This window comes from Delphinus delphis, chromosome 14, assembly GCF_949987515.2.
Source record: "Delphinus delphis chromosome 14, mDelDel1.2, whole genome shotgun sequence".
NCBI lineage: Eukaryota > Metazoa > Chordata > Mammalia > Artiodactyla > Delphinidae > Delphinus > Delphinus delphis.
Window position 1 is genome coordinate 67,844,345 of NC_082696.1, and position 22,107 is coordinate 67,866,451.

The 22,107-nt window shown below is 38.1% G+C and overlaps 1 protein-coding gene across 1 annotated transcript; it reads left to right on the top strand.

Moving 5' to 3' along the window:
* The first annotated feature begins 2,644 nt into the window (after nt 1-2,644).
* AKIRIN2 (akirin 2) lies at nt 2,645-22,107 on the top strand. Its single transcript, XM_060030246.1, has 5 exons — nt 2,645-3,450; nt 17,688-17,831; nt 19,640-19,789; nt 20,843-20,914; nt 21,189-22,107. Exons 1-5 carry the CDS (start codon nt 3,216-3,218, stop codon nt 21,197-21,199), a joined length of 612 nt encoding a protein of 203 aa, XP_059886229.1. The 5' UTR covers nt 2,645-3,215; the 3' UTR covers nt 21,200-22,107.

A 22,107-nucleotide genomic window follows, 5' to 3' on the forward strand; every position in this document is an offset into this window, starting at 1 on the left:
TGATGTTAAGATTTATGGCCTTCCAAGTATTATTTTTAATTTTAGTCTAAGAAATGTTTTTAGGGTTTTTTTTCCTTCAACAGTTTTCTTCTACCCTAAAAGTGTTGCTTTTATATTTTAGTAGGTATCTATCTCAAGGGACAAGTATAATGTGGACTACTGGGAGAATAGGGTGATTAAAAAATGTTCGAGAAACATTCAATGGGTATTTGTTGAAGTGTGCAAGGTACTAGACTATTGGCAAGGCGCTAATACAGTGGTGGCAGAGGCAGAGTCATGAGCAGAGAATTACGGTATTACAATGTGAGAAGGGTAATGATGAAGATGTGCAGATAGGTGTCTCTTTTTCTGTGAATCTATAAAACGAATTCAGCCTTGACATGTTCCGGGAAGGTTGAGTCTTAAAGTAGTTAGGCAACAAGTATGGAAGAGAACCTGGGCAAAGACACAGAGGTGAATCAGAGAGTTCTCCTCTTGTTCCTGGAAGCTTCTTAGCAGGCTCCTGAGCCACTGGTAGAAAGGAAGGCTGCCCCAGCCCTGTCACTGTTTAATCATAACAGAGAGCCTTTTGCAGATACGCAGTGCAGCAATGATTGCAAGGGTAGTTATTATGACTAAAATGTCAATTTACCAGATATCTCCTGCCACCTTTACACACAACTCTTTCCTCATTTTCCAGGCAACTGGGTGTAACTCAAATAACCACCACCCCTTTATTAATTTCCTAATCTCAGAGTATCACAAGCTGGGTGGCTTAAACAATAGAATTTTATTGTCTCACTGTCTGGAGACTAGAACACTGAGATCAAGATATCAGCAGGGTTAGTTCCTTCAGAGGACTGTGAGGAAGGGTCTGTTCCGTGCCCCTCTCCTAGCTTCTGATGGCTTGCTGGCAATCTTTGGCTTTCTTTGGTTTGTAGATGCATCACCGAGGTTTCTGCCTTCATGTGCGCATGGTGTTCTACCCATCTGTGTCCAAATATCCCCTTTTTGTAAGGACACCAGTCATATTGGATTAGGGGCCCACCCTATTCCAGTATGACCTCATCTTAACTAATTATATCTGAAATGATCCTATTTCCAAATATGGTCACATTCTGAGATACCTGAGATTAGCACTTCAACATATAAACTTTGAGGAGACACAATTTGACTCATAACATTCCTTTTCCAAAGTAAGCTCTATAGTTTAAGGTTAAATCTTAATTTCAGAAAATATTTACCAGGAACATAAATGCTTTGTTGCTTGTTTTCCATTTGTCAACATAGCTTTTCCTACTCATTTACATAAAATGTGTATAGTCTGTTATTTTCACCATATCATAGATTTCATGGAGTGTTCAGAATTTAGTAAAAATTTACTTATTAGGTGTCAGTTCAGCTGCTGTTTCATTAAATGCTGCTCTTTTTCCAAAGATACTTTCCGAACAGTATAATATGTTAAAATTAGCACAACTTAGTTGTTGACACAGGCAGTGTGATCAGCACTGCTGGTCTTTGAAGGGTTGAACAGTTCTATAAAACAAGAATATATTAAACTACTGTCCAAAAATGTTGTAAAGAATAATAGACAAAATGGTACAAAATAGTACATCTTTTAGTTACTGAATAAATGACAGGAATAAATAAGCATTGAAAGCCAGTATTTGATACTCATGATCATTTGATAATATGGCATTCACGTAGATAACTAGTTTTGTATTGGACTGGTGATAGCTTCCATAGGCAAAGGACCAATGACAGTTTTTCACATAAATAACTTTATTAATCCTGTATTTGATTTTTATTTTAGGTACCTGATTAGAAGTATAACTTTTAGAAAAAAACTTTTTTTTCCTCTGCTTACAAAATGGGTCCAATATCTACTCTCCAGACATTTCATCGTGTCTTTGGATTTAATTTTTACCATTCACAAGATATACACCATTACTCAACAGAGACAGTGCAATTTCTGATATCACCAACTTTTTATCCAAAGCAAAACTATTTGGTTCTGTACGTCGTTCAAATCCTATTCATTTACAGGGTAAACCTGGCTTTGCAGAATTTAGTAGGTGGATGCAAGCAGCTACCTGGGAAGGGCAAAGCATGGAGTTCAATCAAGGTTCCTGTAACCTGATACTATTACTGTTGTTCTCTTGAAGTCCTAAATAGGTTCCAAAATCTTATCATTTCCTAGCCCGTCGTTGTGACAGGTTTTGTTTTTGGCACTCTTATTACCGAAATTAGTCAGTCTTGAACTTCTAGGTTGGCTTAATTTTCTATTTCCCGGTTGTTAAATCACTGTGGGAGCGGTACCAGGACAACTATGTCCTGAATTTTAAAGGTTTTTTTTTTTGAGCCTGCTTTCCGCACTGGTTGACTTTCTTTTCTCCCACTCTCTCTGAGCGTTTTCCTTTTTCTCTTTCGCTCTGTTCCTTTTACACTCAAGCTGTGTAGGGGGATTTAAATTCCAATTCGGAACTCGGAATCGCGCGCCTTGAATGACGGGAGTCGTAGTTTCCATGACTCCTCCCTAATCGCTTTTCACGCCGATTCCTCCCGACAGGGAAAAACTACAACTCCCAAGAACGCACCACAGGGGTGGCCAGCCGCCCATGCGCACGCGCCCTGAGGCCGCAGGATTTGAATCGGCGGCGTTGTTATTGACGCCATATTGGGGCCGGCGGCGGGTGGAAGAGTCGTACAGTGGATAGGGAAGCGGCTGGACGTGTTCGGTGGCGCTCCTGCCGCCGCCGCCACCGCCACCTCTCAATCCCGCCGCATCGACCGACGCTCTCTAGCTTCTGACGCTGCTCGGGCGTCTTAGGAGCCGCGTTGCAGCCTCACACCTCACGGGGCTGGTTTAGACTTCTGAGGGAGCCGGTCTCCGCGCAGGAGCGCCTCAGGCGCGGCGCAAAGCCCGAACGGACGGCGGGGGCGGCCGGAGCCTCTCCCGGGGGAGCCGCGCCTGAGGAGGCGGAAGAGCCCCCACCCCCGACGCGGCTGGCGTGAGCCGCCGCCACCGCCCCTCCCGCCCTCGCCCCGGCCGGCCCGGGCCACTGCCCCTGCCGCGGAGGCAGCAGCAGCGGCGGCGGCTCTACTCCCCTTGCCGGCGCTCCGCCACCCGATTTTCCGCTATTGAGCCGGTCAGTTAGGCTCTTTTCGGGGCCCCGCTCTGCCCCCCTTCCCTCGTCCTCCCCTTCCCGACCCTACACGAGCCCGACAGCCCGGCCATGGCGTGCGGAGCCACTCTGAAACGGACTCTGGATTTCGACCCGCTGCTGAGCCCGGCGTCCCCGAAGCGGAGGCGATGTGCGCCATTGTCGGCGCCCACCTCGGCTGCCGCCTCCCCGTCGTCGGCCGCCGCGGCCACCGCCGCCTCCTTCTCGGCCGCCGCCACCTCGCCGCAGAAGTATCTCCGAATGGAGCCATCTCCCTTCGGCGATGTCTCCTCCCGCCTCACCACAGGTGGGACTCGGCCCCGCGGCCGCCGTGGGGGGAGGGGGTGAGAGGACTGGGGGGCCCGGGCCGCGGCCTCGGCCGCGGGACTGGGCTGCCGGACCGCCCCCATGCTTAGCGGAGCCCTCGAGCGACCACAGTTCTTTTCACGAGCTCCTCCAGCCTCGGAGACACAATGGGAATGGCCTTGGGGGGGGGTCGGGAGGGGGGGTGGGTAGGGGCCGTGCCTCGCCGGGTATTGTGGGGAAGAGGAAGGTCCTTTTCTTTGCGCCGAGGGACCAGAATTGAGCGTTTCCGTAGTCTGGAGAGCCCAAGCGGAAATGATCAGAGAGGGTGCTACACGGAAATCTAGGCAAGCGAAGGGTCACGCGTTTCACCCGACTCTTGGTGGCTGTCTCCCCGGCATCGATTGGTTGCACCTATCAAGTCTGGAACTGGGTGGTTGGAGGCGAAGCGGCAGCCCCTCCTCCCTTTCAGACATGGCTGATTTTAGTACGGAGGGGGTGGGGAGGGATGTCACTGGGGCGAGATCTAGGCCTGTCATTAATCACCCACAAGAACGCCACTTGGGCTGAGTCAAGACCTGTTTCCCTAGCAGGGTCAACAACAAAGAAACTGCTCTTCCCGACTGCCGTAATCTGATCGCACTATATGTCTAGACCTTGAGAAACTCGAACTTTTAATGAAAAGCAAATTGTATTGAAAATCGGGGCTGAGTAGTTGCTTTTAGTTGGAAGTGCTTTATTTCTGCCCGATAAAGTCTGTTGGGAGAAAAAGCCCAGGCCTTGGGAATAATAAATCAACCCAAGATTCCAAGGGACTTAAGACTATTTTTGCTTTTCATCTTGAGACATTTCCTGAAAGTGACTGTGGGGAACTACCTTTTGGCTGCTTTGTACTGCATGTGTGTGTTCATTTTTTTCTGTACTTTGAAAATCCTTGTGTGCTCCTGGCACAATCTTAAGATAGGTTTTTGTGGACTGGTAGTGTAAATGTTTCCTTTGTGTGTGTAGCAAGCAAAGGTTTCCTGTGTGTTAGCCTTTGGTAATAACATGATCTGTAGACAAAGCCTTTTCATAATTTGATTTACATGTTTCTTTATCGTTAGCTTAAAAAAAAAATCTGTGGGCAGTATTTACCTGCATTTGGTAACTTCCATTTGGAATTGACTTAGTTTTTTTTTTTTTTTTCAGGTCAGATTTTTAAAATATCCTTGCCCAAATATATGGGGAGGACCTCAATGCCTAGGCTACCATTTTTTGCTATTGAAACAATGTCAAGAATGAGCTCCTGGTGGTTAACATTATTTTTAGAGTTTGTCTTTTTAGTGAAATGCTGTCATTGAAAATTGAAATGATACTGTGGAGTCTGTACCTCATAAGGCCACTTAAAAATAGCTCTAGCTAACCAGCAATAAATTTCATTGGGGGGGGTGTGAATTAATACATTGTTAGGTTTGGGAGTTAAAGTATATCTAAATGCTAAAATAGTCTTGAGCATATAAGGTAAGTCAGCTAGAGGCTATATTTGTTCTCACTTTAAAGGGAATTAATTCAGAAAGAATTGTGATCCTTTGCAAATTTGTCATTTCATTGATATATTTGAAGCATTGGCTAATGCAGTTGGCTGCACATTATGTTACATTTCAGTTAAGTGGACGGTAATAATAAAATGACTGGAATTATTGGAATCGTTTAAGCCTACTGATTCAGATTCACATTTTCCAAAATATTGCTGTTTTGTTTTTCAAGGTGTTTTTGACATCTACTCGAAGTTTGATCATATCCTGAACTCTAAAACCACACCCTGATATTTATTTAGCCTGTGAAAAGTTTTTTTAAGCTATTTCAACTAGAGAAAAGCAGTTAAAAGTGCATAAGTTTTGAATTGCTAAAATTTATGTTTTTAACTATGATTTTGAATGACACTTTACACGTAATTTAATTTAGCCTTGTGTTTACATGGCCAGTTTTGGGCATGCTCCTGTAATGGTTTTTGTAATCATGGTGTCATAATGGGAGCTGCAGTGTTGTGCAGGTATCAGAGAGCTTCCCAGTTTTCATGTTGTCTAACTTGGAAATAATTTTCCCAAATACCTAATTTTTAGATTCCTATTTTAAAAGTGGTCTTACCTAAACTTTACAAGAGCGAATACCCATATGTCCTTAGCAGAAATAAGTAGCTGGGATTGGGAACAGAAAGCAACTTACCAAATTGAGATTGATTGGGGCTCTATGGAATCTCTTTGTTTTCACTTCTGTGAGTTCAAATATAATTTAAACAATATACAACTAGACTACTGAAGTGAATTTTTTTTTCAGAGCATGTGCACAATTTATCATGATTTTATCATTCTCTGGATATGTATATAGTGTTTTCTGATATGTAGCTGAAGTCATGTTGAGGCTTTACTAGTAGTTTCAGGAACTAGGACATCTGTTTTAAACCCAACTTTGTTTTTTGTTTTTGTTTTAGTCATCCCAGGAAGGTTATTCCAAAGTTTGACTTGATGACTATTATTTAAATCAATATTTTTCAAACTAGTGCAACTTAATACCAGGAAAAATGAAAGAGCTGGCAAATAAATTTTATTGGAACACAGCCATGCTCATTTTTTTTTTTTTTTTTTTTTTAAGTATTGTCCATGTCCCTTGAAGGCTACAATAGCGGGGTCGAGTAATTGTGACAGAGACTGTATTTTCCCAAAGCTCAGATATTTACTGTCTGGTCCTTTTCAGAAAAAGTTTGCCCAACCCTGGTTAAGGGTGTCAGCAGTGAGGTCTGTAATAACCCCTGGATGTGGAAAAGGAAAAGTGAATGACAACTGAAGGTGTGTGGGAGGGGAACCATTGGCTGTGGTTGGGAAAATGAATGCCTCTCCTAGCTTCATTAGTACTCATCCTGGCAAGTTAGTTGAAAACAGATTGAGTGTTCTGTCCTTGTCGATTAGTTTTTGAAACATCTCAGAATATTATCATTTAGGCAAAAGATAATCGTGACATTCCCAAGAACAAAATTATTTTAATAAAACCAAAATATTATACTTGTCAGTCAAATCCAAGACGTTGTTATTCATAATTGTGTAGTGAATGAATGAGTGGTTGAGTGAAGTGATCCCTCTATGGACTCAACCTATTTGTGAGTTTGCTAGGCACCTTTATATATATTGTTTGACTTGTTACCATTGCTGTAGTCTGCCTTAGGAATTCAGTTGGATTAAGAGTTAAATGCCTTTGTAAAAACTCATTGTATTTGCTGGAAACTTGCCATCAAGAATGGAAATTGCAGCTTGTGAATGGGGAAGGGTTTACAGGAACTTAGATTGTTTTGTAGACATTGATACATGCCTGCAAATGGAGACACCAGCTGGCTTAAATGAAGTATAAATGGTTCTACACAAACAAATGAGATGTCTGTTGGAGGAGGCAACATTTCATTTCAGATGTCATTCATATTGAGCCAGAAGTGTTTTTAATATTTTGTGGTTATTTAGACAGCTGTTAAGTTGCTTCTAGTTTCTCAGTGGATTTGGCAAATAAATTGATTTTAATGGTCTTTGTACTTTGGATTTCAAACCTGATATTTTATTTAGGACTGCGTATGTAGCTGCATTTATTTAATAGTTGTATGAATTATGCATTTAATAATCATGTACGTTTATAGCCATTAAAAGCAGCATGCAGTTGTGTTCATTATTGAGCTATTTTGTTTTGAAAGTAGGAAAATGAAAGCCTATCTTGAGCACAGAAACACATCGGGTAAACATGGCTACATCAGAGGACAGGGTTGTTAGCTCTTCTTTAGGTGAAAATGCTCCTAGCCACCATGGTTGCCACAGAGACATACACTAAGATGTAAAGGAGAATAATAAATGTATTCAGTTTTCTTAAAGGGCTTTATAGGAAAGAGAATATATTGGGTATTATTCAGATAGATCTTTCCTATGTGTTTAGATAGACCCAGGAAGACAGTGATAGAAACGCTTTTGTTTTGAAAGGTTGAGAATAAGAGATTCATTGGAAGTGCCCAGTTTTGTGTTATTTTTCCTCTTAGAAAAGAAACCTTTGATTCTCTTTCCATGTAAAGAAGAATGCAATAATGATAGCATAGGTTAAGTTTGGACCTCTTGGATAGTTGGTTCATGAAACAAGATAATGAATGGTACTGGGGTTGGGTCTTTTCAAGTACTCATAAGTGAATTAACCAGCAGTTTATGGTCCTTGCAGTCTTTGCATTAATACTGTGCTAGTACTCTTGACTCACAGAATGTTCTCTATGCATGTGTGAAACCACAGTGAATTTCTTGACTTTGAGAAGACTACCTACAAGGGTGGAATACTTGTTCAAGCCTATATGAACCATCTGCAGATGGTAAAGAGGTCTTCACAAATGAATCTCGTTTAAGAGATTCATCTTCAGTTTTACTGCTGAGCATAAGGATTCTAGAACTCAGCTTACCAATGTTTTACAACTTTCTAAACACCTGAGAAATGTGATGCATCAGTGGCAGTCTTTTAGCAAAGACTGTTAGTTAAAAGGAATGTCCCCTGGATTTTGAGGGGATAGATGGGACTTGTGGAGTTTGAAAGTAACCCCAGAGGTATTCTTATCTGCCATCCTTTCCCTCTTAATGTCTTACCACAAATAAAGTTTTAAAATATTTATTGAATGTATTTGTTGAATTAATCAAGCCTTGGCATCTCCCAAGGTTCTTAGAGACTCGGAAATTTAAGAAAAAAATCCAATTTCATTTCTGCTCCTCCTTCTATACCACTTTTTCTTTTTAGATGTTTTGTGACAATAAAGCCACAATATGTGACAACATATATTTTTAATTGTGACTCAAACAAATAAGTAGTAACAAGAAATACAGCATTTATTTAGTTTAAGACTTTGAACAATACTTTTTTGAGGTGCTTGAAATCTCATTATTCCCTCATCTTTCTGGACAGTGATGATAAACATGGTTTTGTGCGTTTCAATATTTGAAATAGCCCATTTACAAGGATTTTACCATTTTCAGAGATTTGCTGTTTCGAAGAATTACATTTTTAAAGATTTTATGTGATTTTTAGGAGAAAATATTTTGTAATATGAAGTTCTGAGCTTTCATTTCTAAAGGGATTGAATGATTTAAGTTAAAACAAAATTTTTTTTGCATGATGAGAAGATACTGCAGTTATAATTGAGCAGGGAAAGAATGCTTGCAGGTAAATTAAAAATCTAGTGTATGTCAAGTTGTCAGCTTTGATATTTATTTTCAGCCTTTTGATCATAATTTTGCATTATGCCAGATTGTGTAATCTTTCTTGTGATGATAGGTTTTTTTGGGTAGTGGTAGTGGTAGTGGTTTTTATCCTTCCAGCGCTAGAAAAACAGCTCAGAATATGCTTGTAGTTTGTCTTGGAGTATAGTTTTCTTCCTCCCTTTACAAATCGTAAGTCATTAATTTTTATCTGTCACAAATGTCATAGGCAGGTCATCCTGAAATATAAATGCTTTGCAACATTTTGATTTTATTAAAATGTGATCTTTTTTTACTGTGATTTTTTTTCAGTAATACAGCCTTTGAGTTTGACTTAATTTCTATATCTATTCATGTATCTGGATTTTCTCAGCATTATTAAAAATCTAAATACTTCCTCTAGAAGTCACTTGTTCAAGCTTTTATGAACCTCATTTGAGTTCCAGATTCTATGCTGGTTAGGCAAAGAAAAGACAAAGTCTGTCCAGGGACTGACAGAGCTGCCACTGCTGATACTTTTTAAAGGCAGCTAAACTAGAATAAAAATACCGTAAACTTTATCAAAATACCTATTTTAATTCTTGGTGGACAGTTGTCCACGTTAGCATTATTTTCACCTTTGGCAGCCTAAGCACTGAAATTGGTTTACTTAATTAAGTCACACTTTTACTATTGAAGCTTATGTATTGGCTGTTTCTGACTGTTTTAGTCTGTGATGTGCATTCTGACTTTGGTTTATTAGCATTTATTTTCATTTCCGTTAATGTTAATTCTTAGAATACTCCATCTGAAGATCAAACTAAAGGGAGGAAGTTTGGAGGGAGGGACCTGGAAGAGTTGATTTTCTTTCTTTTGTTTCTTTAAAAAAAAATAGTATCATTGAACTGATGTAGCAATTAAAGAATAGAATGTGGAGTAGAATTTGAAAGATTGCAGAAAGCCAACTTTTCAAACATTACTTTCCTTGAACTTTGCCTTTTGTTACAGAAGATTGCCTTGTTCCTAGTGCTGATATATAATTCTCTGGAAGAAAAACTTGTCTAAGCAGTGTAATTGGTTAGAAGTATAGGAGGTTTTAGGTGGTTGTGACAGAACAGGGGAACCTGATCCATGGCCCAAGGTGAAATAGTACATTATCAGAAGCTGGTCTTGTAATCAGTCCTGTATGTGTGGTAATGCCGACCTACCAATTTAGAGTAATTCCTAACTTTGGAAACACCAATAAAACATTCTGGTTAGTTATAGATGCCTGTCCTCAGCAGGGGCAGTTTAGAGACACTTGAAGCATCCTTTTTATAAATACCCGGATGTAACATGAAAATTTCTTATAATTATTTTGTTACAGCCAGTGATTGCAATTGCAGGGCTCTAGGTAAATGAGAATTATGCTCCGTTTTGGTCACTACCTTCTTAACAGTCATAGAGTTTGACGTTTCAGTGTATGAAGTATTAATAATACGTGGCAGTGGATCCCTCTATTCTAACTGACATCCTGCTTTTTAAGAATTCGCTCTCCTCCTTGTGATACATTTTAACTTTAGGTACTCAGCGGAATATTGGCTAGGTTTACTAATACTGGAGAGGGTAGTAGATGTTAAGAGGTTAGGCCCTGAGATCAGGCTTGGGTTTACTTTCTTCCAGCTGTATGACCTTTCAGAAGACATTGAAGCAAAGCCTCATTTTCCTCATCTGTAAAATTACGCATATGATTATAGTAGTATCTGTCTCCTAGAGATGTTGTGAGAATTAAGAGCATTTCCTGTCCCTGAGTGCTGGAGATAGTTACAGTAGGGCAACTTCAAACGGGACTTTTTACATTGTCCAGCAGTCCTGCCATTTGTCAGTGAATAACCATGCCTTTTACTTCACAGAAAAAATAGAGGCCATCAAATGGTAGCTTCTTCATTTTTCCCAGTACCAACACTACCAATGGTTGTGTCTTTTTTTTTTTTTTTTTTGGTATCATTGAGGAAGATTAAATGAATAGTGAGGGAAGAATCCCACTTCTCTCCAAAGGAACCTTACCTGATTTTCTCAACCAGATCTTTGCTTTTGGCTTTAAATATGGTCAGGCTTCCCATTATAAAGTAAATGAAGCATCCTCATTTTCCTCCAGCAGTCATCCAGAATTCTCCACTTCAAAACCAAATTCAAAGAGCTTTCAGGTAGTCTACTTGCTTCCATTTCTTTGGCTGCTCTCAACTTACTCCTAGTATATTTGTATCTCAGACAGCTTTTGTCAAGCCACTGATGACTTCCATGGCACACAGTCAATCCTCATCTTGTTTGATCTTTCTTATTACAGCATTCACACTGCTGACACTCCCTTCTTTTTGAAATACCTTTTGTATTTTAACCTTCTGCGATAGCACTGTTTTCTTCCACTTCTCCAGCTGCTTCTCCAGCTGCTTTTTGTCTTCATCTGGCCATAAACTTAGGAGTTCTTTAGTTCTAGGTTCAGCTCCATTCCTGTCTAGCTTAGTAGCTCCCTAAGTGACCACATGCATGCTCCTGACTTCCTACAGGTGACTTTCTAATTTATATCTTTAGTTCAGACCGTTCCTCTCAGGTCGAGCCATGGGAAGTTTAGACTTTTTATTGTCATACCTTCCCAGAAGGCTTTCTTCGCCCAGAAGTCAGAATTTTCTCAAAATCTGTTGACTTTTAAGTATTCACAACTAAGTTACAAAATACATGGGATAAACAAAAGATGTCTGTAGGTTTCCAGTCAGTGTCTTCTGGCGTAAGAGGTAGTCTTACTTGCTCTTTTTAAAGCAGACAGAATCGAAAAGCAAATGCATTTGTCTACTTTCAATCACATAATGAATATAAAATTCATATAAATGAATCAATATATGTATGTTACTGTCATGTAATGAATCTCTTTAAGTAGGTCCAAGTTTAAATTGATTTACAGAATATTTTCCTGCTTGGGCGGGGTGGTATGTCTGTCTCAGAACGACAAAAGCCATCCAGGTGAGAGTGGCAAAATGAATTAGATCATCCTTAATATTTTGGTACTTGTAATAATCTCTGCAGTTACTGCTTTCCTTCTCTTCCCCTCCATTTCTTGGCATGTCCAATAATACATAAACCAACCACTTTTCATTTTAATTGCCACAGTAGAGGAGTTATTATTTTAAGCAGGGGATAGAAATTTAAATGCCCATAGTTCAGGCAAGTAATAAAAAAGTGAACAAGGTGAGGACTTGTGAATTCCAGTCTTGCTCCTGGCCTGCAGCATCACCTGGAAACTCAATAGAAATGCCTAACTCAGGCTCCGTCCCTCATAGTCTTCATTTTAACAAAATCCCCAGGTGGTTTGCGTGTGCATTAAAGCTTTAGAAGCACTTGAGAACTTAAGCCCAAAAGGTAGCAGCCGCTCTTCAGCTGAATTTTGCCACATAGTCCAATACCTCCTCACCACTCCCCCGCAACAGCAGTAGCCAAAAATCTGACTTTTAATGTAAAATTACCCACTTTTAAATGTTGGCCACATTGTTTTAAAAAGAAAGTATTCAGGCCAGACATGTCTTTGGGTTCCATTTAGCTCCTAAATTATCAGTTTGCAGCCACTGGTTTCCAGGTATGCTGTATCTCGATATTTATGTGCATATGTGTGTTTTGGGTGTCCTAATGTGTGTTAGTGTTTCTTCTTTAGCTTGATTGTGCTGCCCTACAGCCCTCAAGGAGTCTGCTCTCTGTCCTTCCAAACCTTACCTTGTTTTGATGGCCCATGGTTAATTGGAATAGAAGCTGAAACTTGCCTTGGCACTGAATGTTTTCTGTAGCTTGCATATTTGGGTTTTGGGTTTTGGATGGTTCAGTTTCCCCTTTCTCTTCACCATTTACTTCTTTTTTTTGGTTCTTATTACTCAGTATTTTCCTAGCTTGTAAGCTATTTGAGAAGACATTTGCAGATAGTAAAGAAGTAAACAACAAAAGCAGCGTGGTTAACATATATCCCTTTAGAATCTAGTGTAATATAAAAGAGGTATGAAACTTCTTGGATATCAGGGAGGAGCTACCTGCTGATTGAGCATTGTTGGACTCCTTGCATTTAGTGACTCCCATTGCGCAGTTAATTTGTAATTTATACTTAGACCTGAAGGATTTTAATAAATTGAGCCATTTATTTCAAGTAAGTAATCATTGGCTACTATAGTTCCAGTGAAGTAATAGAATTTGACCTGTAGTAATTACAGTTATTTCTCCTCTTGTAGGAGATAAATGAATGCCTCATACAGTAAAATATTATGTAATGTAAATTTAGAATCTCAGCCAGTTGCTTTTAAAGTACTGTAGATACAACTTAACAGTCTTATGTTAAAAATTTGGTTCCAGGTTCCTTTGACATAGCAGTAATTTTGAAGTAAATTTAAAATGGCATCAGCTCATTCTTTTTAGTTAGATAGCTCTTGGCTGGATAAGAACATTGTCCTTAAGGTTCCCTCGAGGAGTCTATAAGAACTGTGTTAGTTTCTGATCAGATGATCTGGGAGAATAGCTGAATTACAAAGATGGGTCTCCATAGCAACTCTGAACTCTTGTGTGTTTTAATTTATAAAGTAGACATAGCAATGTCTGTGTAGTTCTGAGCTCTAGATTTGGTCTGTTATTTTATTTGGAACAGTTTCCGTTTTAGGTCTTAATGGCTACTGCAGGTTTTCTGTACTCAATTGTGTACAGATTTTTCATTTTATTTGTGTTCCTCCCTAGCACTGACAGGCTTTCAAGATTTATTTCATTTTTAATCCCATTGTTTGAGTTAAATCTGTTTGGATGAACTTTTACCTTGTTTGTTTTCAAAGGTACTCTATAGAGAAATTAGCATATTAGGTGATAATAAAGGGGTTTTACGCACCTGAACTTAAAACTGTTAACGAAGCCTTACTGTTTGATCTAGGAATTATGTCAGTAGGAAAACAGGAAGTCCATGCAAGTCTGGAGCAAAAGTTTAGTTTCACATATCACCAAGTTTTAGACATCTTATGGTTATGGACTCAACTCTAAAGAGATACTTGACAACCCCTCACCGCCACCCCCCATTTTGTGGTTCTCCTTTAAACACATTTCTGGTTGCTTTTAATTCCATTTTCCCTTTGCTCTCAGTCCCATCTTGATGCTGTTTCTCTTACCATTATCAACTCAGTTATTTTTTGTATCCCATCAACTTTCTCCTGTTTATATTGTTGACCTTGTTCATTGTGACCAGGGTTTTTCAAGTAATCATTGGCAACAAAGATGAGTAAACAGGCTTTATTGCCTCAGGCCAGGCCTTTCTTTTCTTTTCACATTTACCTAGGTGTTTTTGTTTTATATATATTTTAAGATTCCAAAGGAATAAGTGCTGGCTCACTGACAATCTGCCTATGACGGAGAATTTTATTAGCATTCTCAATGGTATTTACTAGATTTGAGAATGCAAATGCCATTAGTCATAAATTTGCTAATTCTGACTTTCACTTAACCTAGTACAGTGCAAGAAACTCTTACAAGTATTTTACAGTTAACCTTTGAACAGTGTGGGCTTGAACTGACAGGTCAATAGTAAATACTATAGTACTACACCATACAAAGGTGGTTAAATCCAAGGATGTGGAACCCCGCCTACGTGGAGGAACCGTACTCTAGGATACAGGGGCCAACTACAAGTTAATGTGGATTTTTAACTGCGGAAGAGTCTGCACCCCCAAATCCCCATGTTGTTCAGGGATTGACCGTGTAGTATAAGGGTGATGTAGTTTTAAGGATTTTGAAAAGGGATATACTACAGCCATTTGTAAAGTAGATTGTGAAAATAACTCCATATTTTGCTCTAAGTGATTTGCTGCAAATTTAGTCTTTGCTTCATAAGCCAAATATGAAGTCTGCATGATTAAAACTGATGATGTTAGTGAAGCTTTATTTGACTTTCTTTAATGGACTGGTAAATTTTTTTGGCAACACAATGTCAGAAGTTACAGGTACTTGGAGTAAAATGTCACATTCTAGTTTGGTAAGAGATGGCTAGATTTAAGTAGTTTAAGACTAAGTAGACATAGGTACTTTATTGATGTATGGAAGGCCTGTATCCAGCTGGCATGGAAGCAACTAAAGTTGGCCAAATATGTAGGTTGAGCTTAAAATGTGAATTGTGGAATATTGAATCTGGGGAGATTTCTTGGTTATTAGCTTCAAAACTGCATATACCTCTGAACCAAGATAACATGAACTTGAAGCTTGTAGTTAGCTTTTTGCTACTTTGAGTGTTGAGGGTTTTGGTCAAGTTAAATTGGACCATTCACTTCATAACGGTGTTGATCACGTTACCAGTATTAGAGCATCTGAGGGCACGGTGAGGCTTAGATGACATAGTTGTATCATAATAGATATAAAAAGCAGTGCAGCAGTATTTGAAATTCTTCAGCGCTAACTGACAATATCAAGTGTTGACAAAGATGTGGAGAAGCTGGAACTCATACATTACTGGTGGGAATGCAAAATGTACAGTTACTCTGGAAAATGGTTTGGCAGTTGCCTACAAAGTAAAGCTATGCACTTACCATATAATCAGGCCATCCAGTTCCACTCCTAGGTATTTACTCAAGAGAAATGAAAATTTGTCCACCTATAGACTTGTACTTGAATATTCATAATAGCCCCCAATTGGAAACAATCCAAATGTCTGCTAAAAGAACGGCTAAGTTGTGATGTATACACAATGGAATACTAATTAATAAAAAGGAATTACTGGTTGATGCAACATCATGTGTGAATCTCCAAAGCATTTTGCTGAGTGAAAGGCGGCAAAAATCTACACTCTTAGAAAAGGCAAAACTATAATGACAGCAGATAAGTAGCAGTGGTGTTGGTAAAGGTGGTGAATGGGAATATGAGAGAACTTTTGGGGGGTGATAAAGTTCATTATTGTGGTTGTGGTTCCAGGGCTATGTATGCATTTGTCAGAACTCATCAAACTACATTTAAATTGGTGAATTCATTTGTAAGTTATGCCTTACAGTTCCTTTGCTTGTAATGATGTCTCTTAAATATTAGATGGTACAGCGATTTTATAAAGCTATGTTATGTTAATCCTAGGCTAGATCTTGTTTGAGACTTTCAGATGAACAAATTGAGTCTGTTACAACTATTCTTTTGGTACATCTTAGTTGTACTTTGGTTGATTTTGTGAAGCAAAAGGAAGAATAATCTGAGGACAGCTGTGTGGTGATCAAAGAATAAGTCACACAAAAGAGGTTAAGGTTAAAAGTTACTTTGTGCTAATATATTTGAAGTCTTTGGTTGTGAATAAACTTTAGGATGCTTTGAATGACACTTTTGATCAGGATGATGGTAGCTTTGAACATAAAATGATAAATGAGTGAAGCTTGCTATGAGATCGAAACATCATTACTTTAGAAACCTTTTAGAATATCGCTACTGAAAGAGTTATTTAAGAAAAATGAGGATATGTGTGCCTGACCTGGTTGGTATAGGATGTTGCACTAGTTTTATTGGTCACCTCTGTGAATCTTAGGAATCCTGTTTTCTATCAAGGTGCTTAACTGTTCAATAGACAGCCATTTTATTTCACACTGGTAACTTTGTTTTTAAATTATAAACAATTTCACATAAATGGAAAAGGAGTGAACATGACCATGTTTAGTATAAACAAATGTTAACATTCTGAAAAATATTAAATACAGACATTCACACAACCATCCTGAGGTTAGTTATTCCAATGTGTGAGTTCGCATTCGTGTATATGTAAAATGGATTTGTTTACACACAACATTTACATAAATGAAATCTTCACTGGATATATCTTTTGCAGCTTTTTATTTTTTGATTTCTAATTATCAATACAATAATGAAACTGGAAGAATCTAAATGCTTACGGGACTGATTGATGTCCCCTCTCTGAAAAGCCCTAAAAGTTCTTACTGGGAAATGAAGTGAAAAGAGAGATGAGAAGTAGATACCTAAAAAAAAAAAACAAAAAAACACCTCTAGTATTAAATTTTTTAAAAAGGATCGTTTTCATCTTACATAAATCTTTAGCCTTCAATTGAGTTTCAGTTCATTTTGAAATTGCATCATTGTAGAATTGTTGAAATTATACTCCATTATATTTATGAAACATTTTATTGCCTGTTATTTGTTTTGGATTGGGATTAATAAACTTCTTGGGATGTAGTTTTCACGTGGATAACTATTAATTTAGGAACTAAGTCTATTTGGGAGTGGAAACCTCAGGGAGGGATTTTCTGGAGATGCTAAATGGTAACTATTTTGAATTAGAAATCTTCTAAAATGTATCATACTGGCCTGAAGGATATGTCCCTTATACTTGTTTACTCCTGGTTTGGTTGAAGATAATGGCACTGTGGTGTAGTGGTTCTTAATTGAGCATCTGTTATGTACCAGTCACGTTACTTGGGTTTTTACCCTAAAGATTCAGAACAGTACTTTGCTGCTAATGCTGTAATATTCATCAATTCTGTTGAGCTTAATATTAATGGCTCTGGCCATTTAATGTATGACAGTTTTTTAGTTCACATCTACTGTGTCATTTTGCTGACCTGCTACTGTCACTTCTCACTGGTGTGTGCCTGTATTTACATAGTCCTCCCTGCTTCTAATTATTTATGGTCTTAGAAAAAGCCTGTTAGTTTAATAGTTATGTGTGTGGTGAATAAATGACCTTTGAGTTTGGTACTCTTCAGAATCTGAGTTAAGTACGTGTTTCAGTTCACAGACTCCCTTATCTTTATGGTGAATGAAAAACTTATTTTTTTACTAGTCAGTGCTGAGAAAGAATGGTATTGTAGAATAGCTGGATTCCAGGTGGTGTGTATGTGCTGTTTCTGAATGAGTGTCCCCATTATGCTGAAACTAATTCCTCCCAGAACATAAGTTTTCTAGATATTATTTGAAGAGAATATTTTTGGTAGAACCCAACCTATCTTTTTTAACTTGAAAGTTTATATCTTGCCAAGTTTTGACTTTTTTCTTTTAGAACAAATTCTGTACAACATAAAACAAGAGTATAAGCGCATGCAGAAGAGAAGACATTTAGAAACTAGTTTCCAACAGACAGATCCATGTTGTACTTCTGATGCACAGCCACAGGCATTTCTCCTCAGCGGACCAGCTTCACCAGGTAATAACAGACTTACTAAGTAACATTTCCTTTCACTTATTATGGGAAAAAGTAATACAAGTTGCCTTCGGTCATCAAGCTCCTGTTTCTCCCCTTGCTTAAAAAAAAAAACATTTATACAAGTAATTCATGATCTCTTAAAAATGTGGTACAAAAGTAATAGCTACCTGGATTCTCATGACTCAAAGACAACCACCTGTATATAGTATCTCCTAAGTGGACTTCCCCATAAATGCTATGATTTGTAGCCTCCATTTAAAACAAAAAAAAAAGATATAGCCACGTTTCTCTATTAGGTATAGATGTACCTTGCCATGGCTGAATACGATGCCATTTTATGGATTTCCCATAATTATTTAATAATGATAGATAGACTCAGAATTTCTGCTATTACAGTATTTACAAAAATGTCCCTGAAAGTATACCCTCACATACTTGTGTTTTAGGATAGATTCCCTAAAGGTTGATAATTTTGATCCTATATCGGTTTTTCCCTGCCTCTTGTTGGAGAGAATAGTTTGCAAATACACTTTTTAAAATTTAAGGTGTAAAACTCAGGGCTGTTTGAAGTGAAGGGAAAGTTAAACTTCTTACTAAAGAAGAGCCATCAAAAATGGTTCTTACTTTAGTAGAGTTCTCAGCGAACATAGTTTTTTGTGTGACAGTAGTTGCCTGCTTGCCTTGCCTTCCCTTCCCTCCCAGCAGGCAAAGAAAAACCAGGCAGAATAACAAAACAAACATTCACAGGCTATAAAACAGTCAAATAAAATTAGATTAGGAAACATGAAATTGTTCAGAACTAAATTCTGCAGTATTCCTGCCAATTTGGGGGGCCAGGTATAAGTGGGTGAAACTTGGTAAGGGGAGGTGAGGGTAGAGACAAGACTCTACCCTCAGCGGGAACCAAGCTCATCATAATTCATCACTTCTTAGAATATCAATGAACTGGCAGTCTCAACTAACAAAGCTGCGAATTTGAAAGTAAATAAAGATAGAGGCTTACTTTTTAGTAGCTGTGGACTGAAGCTGGTATAGTTTATTCTTGTATACCAGAATACAAGGATTCTGGTATTCTGTTACAGCTTGTTGGTAGACACAACACAAACAAACATACTTTTTTTTTTTTGGACATAGTGGTCCCAGTCATGCAAGTTACAAGGAGCAAGTGAAAAGAGGAATTGGGGCAGATAAACAGGACAAACAATTGATAGCAAAAGTGTGTATTTGTGTGTGTCTAGAATACTTGCAGCAGTGTTACCGTGGATGACTATCATAATCCTGAGTTCGCAAAGATTAATTTCAGATGTTCTTTTCAAGAAAAGAGGAATGTTTTTGGAAAATCAGAGTGCCTTAAGTAATACTTTTAAGAGGAATGCATTCTGAAGAAACTGCTACTAAGTGGCTGCTACATTATAATCTTTAAGGATGCTGAACCGTGAAATTTAATGTTGAATATTAGGGATATATTCTCAGTATTTCTTTTTATAAAGTCTCTCCTAGCTGATATCATTAATTTAAAAACAAAAAATTAAGTTTGTATCTTGTCACATTGTCTCCACTCACCTTCACATTTTTTCCCCCTTATATTTGATGGCATGCATCTTGCTGTGTTCTTCCAAAGCCATAAGCTGATAGGATTAAACCTGTTTTAAGACTAGGGAGATGCTGTGCTAAAAGCTGATAGAAAAATGCTTTTATTGATATATAAGCATTGAAAACATCCAAGTGAAACCTCCTCAGTTAGATGATGCTTTCTGTGATGGCTCTAAATCTGGTGCGGTTTTTGTTGTTGTTCATGTTGTACATAGGGACTCCATCAGCAGCCTCCTCACCATTAAAAAAAGAGCAGCCCTTATTCACTCTACGGCAGGTTGGGATGATCTGTGAACGTTTATTGAAAGAGCGTGAAGAGAAAGTTCGAGAAGAGTATGAAGAAATATTGAACACAAAACTTGCAGGTATGAGATGAGTTTTAGAGTCTCCCAGAAACTCATCCTAAGAAATGCATTCTTTCCCACATACACTTCACATCAGTTAAATTAACCCTTTCTATACACTGGTACAGGGTATTTTCTAAGAACCAGAGAATTTCAATTCAAGAAAGGAAATGAACTTTCCTATAGCTCGTGGTCCTCCTTAGTGACCTTAAGAAATAGTATGTTAGCCATGTAGACCAGCAGCAGTATTAGGGAACTAGAGTTTTCTTTGGTATACCCTGTGCTTTGGCTGTTTACTTAGCTCAATTTGGTTGTGGGTTTTTTGACTTTGTATCTTTTACAATTTTGCCATCAGTTCTGGACACTTGAAGTAATCTAACTGGCACTGTGTACCTAATTTTAGAGTATCAAGCTGCTGCAGTCTTCTTTAAATTATCCAAAAAAAATTTTTTCCCATAAAATTTAGTAATTTAAATGTAGTAAATATATTATGTATGGTAACTTAATCAGAATTTCCCCCTGGATTTTTAAGCCAGATTTTTACTGGATATTGATATTGTAAACTTCTTGATTAAGGAGTTAAATCAATCACCATGCTAACACAGGTGAGAGAATTTGCTTAGTTTTATAACATCTTTTTCTGTGGCACCTGATTAGGTTACAGGTGGATGTATCATATTTTGGATGTATGGATGTATCATATATTTTGCTACACTTTTGTTGTCGTGTTTCCCCTCGTTGCAGTAAGTTGCCATTCATAGACCACTTATAATAACTTTCAGAGGAGAAAGATATCTTTTTATTTCAAGCCCTTTAAATTTAATAGGTTAAGAAATAAGCCCCACCCAGCCTATACATGAGGTTGTGTGATTTGAACAAATGTAGGTTTCCTGACTAAGCTCCATGCTCTTTCCATCTGATAAACTATTATTACTGAGGTTTTGTGTCTGATTAAGTGCCAGCTTAGAATTGTCTCACTATATATATTGGACTTTGCAGTTTGTGTGGCTCTAATATATTAGAGAAGAGGGCATTTTTGCAAATCATGTAATTGATGTTTATCTTTATTTATAGAACAATATGATGCATTTGTGAAGTTCACGCATGATCAAATAATGCGACGATATGGAGAACAGCCTGCTAGTTGTAAGTATTTCATCTTTAAACCAAAAACAAGACAGTCTTTTACGGAGAAGACTTTTGTTATAATTATAGTTTATTATAATTATCTTCATACCCAAGAAGAGAATTTAACAAAATCATGGAGAAAAAGTTTGGAGGGAAATAGGCAGCAAAACTTTACTAAGGCTTACTTTTGGTTACTTAAATACCTAGGGGCAAAATATTAGGGATGAAGATTTGGCATGTGTTTAAATTTTGACCTAAACTTAGCCTTAATTTTCCTTTTTTCTCCCTTTAGATGTTTCATGAATCATGTTTTCTGCATTTGTGGGCTGCCTTGTTCCTTGTTGCGTTGTTGCAAGAGGTCCCAGTTACAACATGCAGCAATGCCAATACCCCCTGTGAATACAGGTTGTTTCAAGCTTTCGTCAGTGGCAACCACTCCTAGGCAGCAACCGGTTTTGGAAATTTCCTTGATGTCAGTACCACCCGGATGTGGACCTTTGCTACCTGTATTAATGCCAGTGGCCTCATTTGCTGTATCATTACAATTTGGCTTCTTATATTAATGTTTGGAAAGGATTAAAGCTGGTATTCTAAGAACATGCCCTTCACTGGTTGTGTAAATAAAACTGTAGAATGACAATTCAGATGAAGTTAGTGTGATTTTAATTGTGCACTACAACCAAGCTGTAACCAGTTATTAATAATGTAGAGTGTAATCCCAGGACATTATTAAGCAAATAGCCTTCAGTGCTTCCTGTGAAATAGCGAAGGAGGAGGGCATTTCTGTACTCCAGGACTTCTTGGGGTTTCAGAATGGGTTTATATGACTTACCCCCACCCTTTTTTGGTAGTTTTTATTTATTCTATCAGTCTTTTTAACAAATGTTTATTGCTGCATTTTTTTCCCAGTGTATCATTGTTTTACTGCCCTTGTAGTACTGGAATTTAGTTGGAAGAATAAAACATTTACTTCTAATCTGCTTGTTTTTAATGTACAGATGGGTAGTATTTGAATAAAGCCAGTGTTTACGTAAGCATTGTCCAGGGATCAATGAAGTTAATTGATAAGATTTCAAAATCAGTCTTTTCACATACCAAGTAACCTAAGATTTGAGTGCTATTTTCACAAACTGAGTTCTGACTCCAAATGGTTTCTCTTCTAACTGACTGCATGATAGGTTAAATAATAGGTCAGTTTTAACAACTAGAAT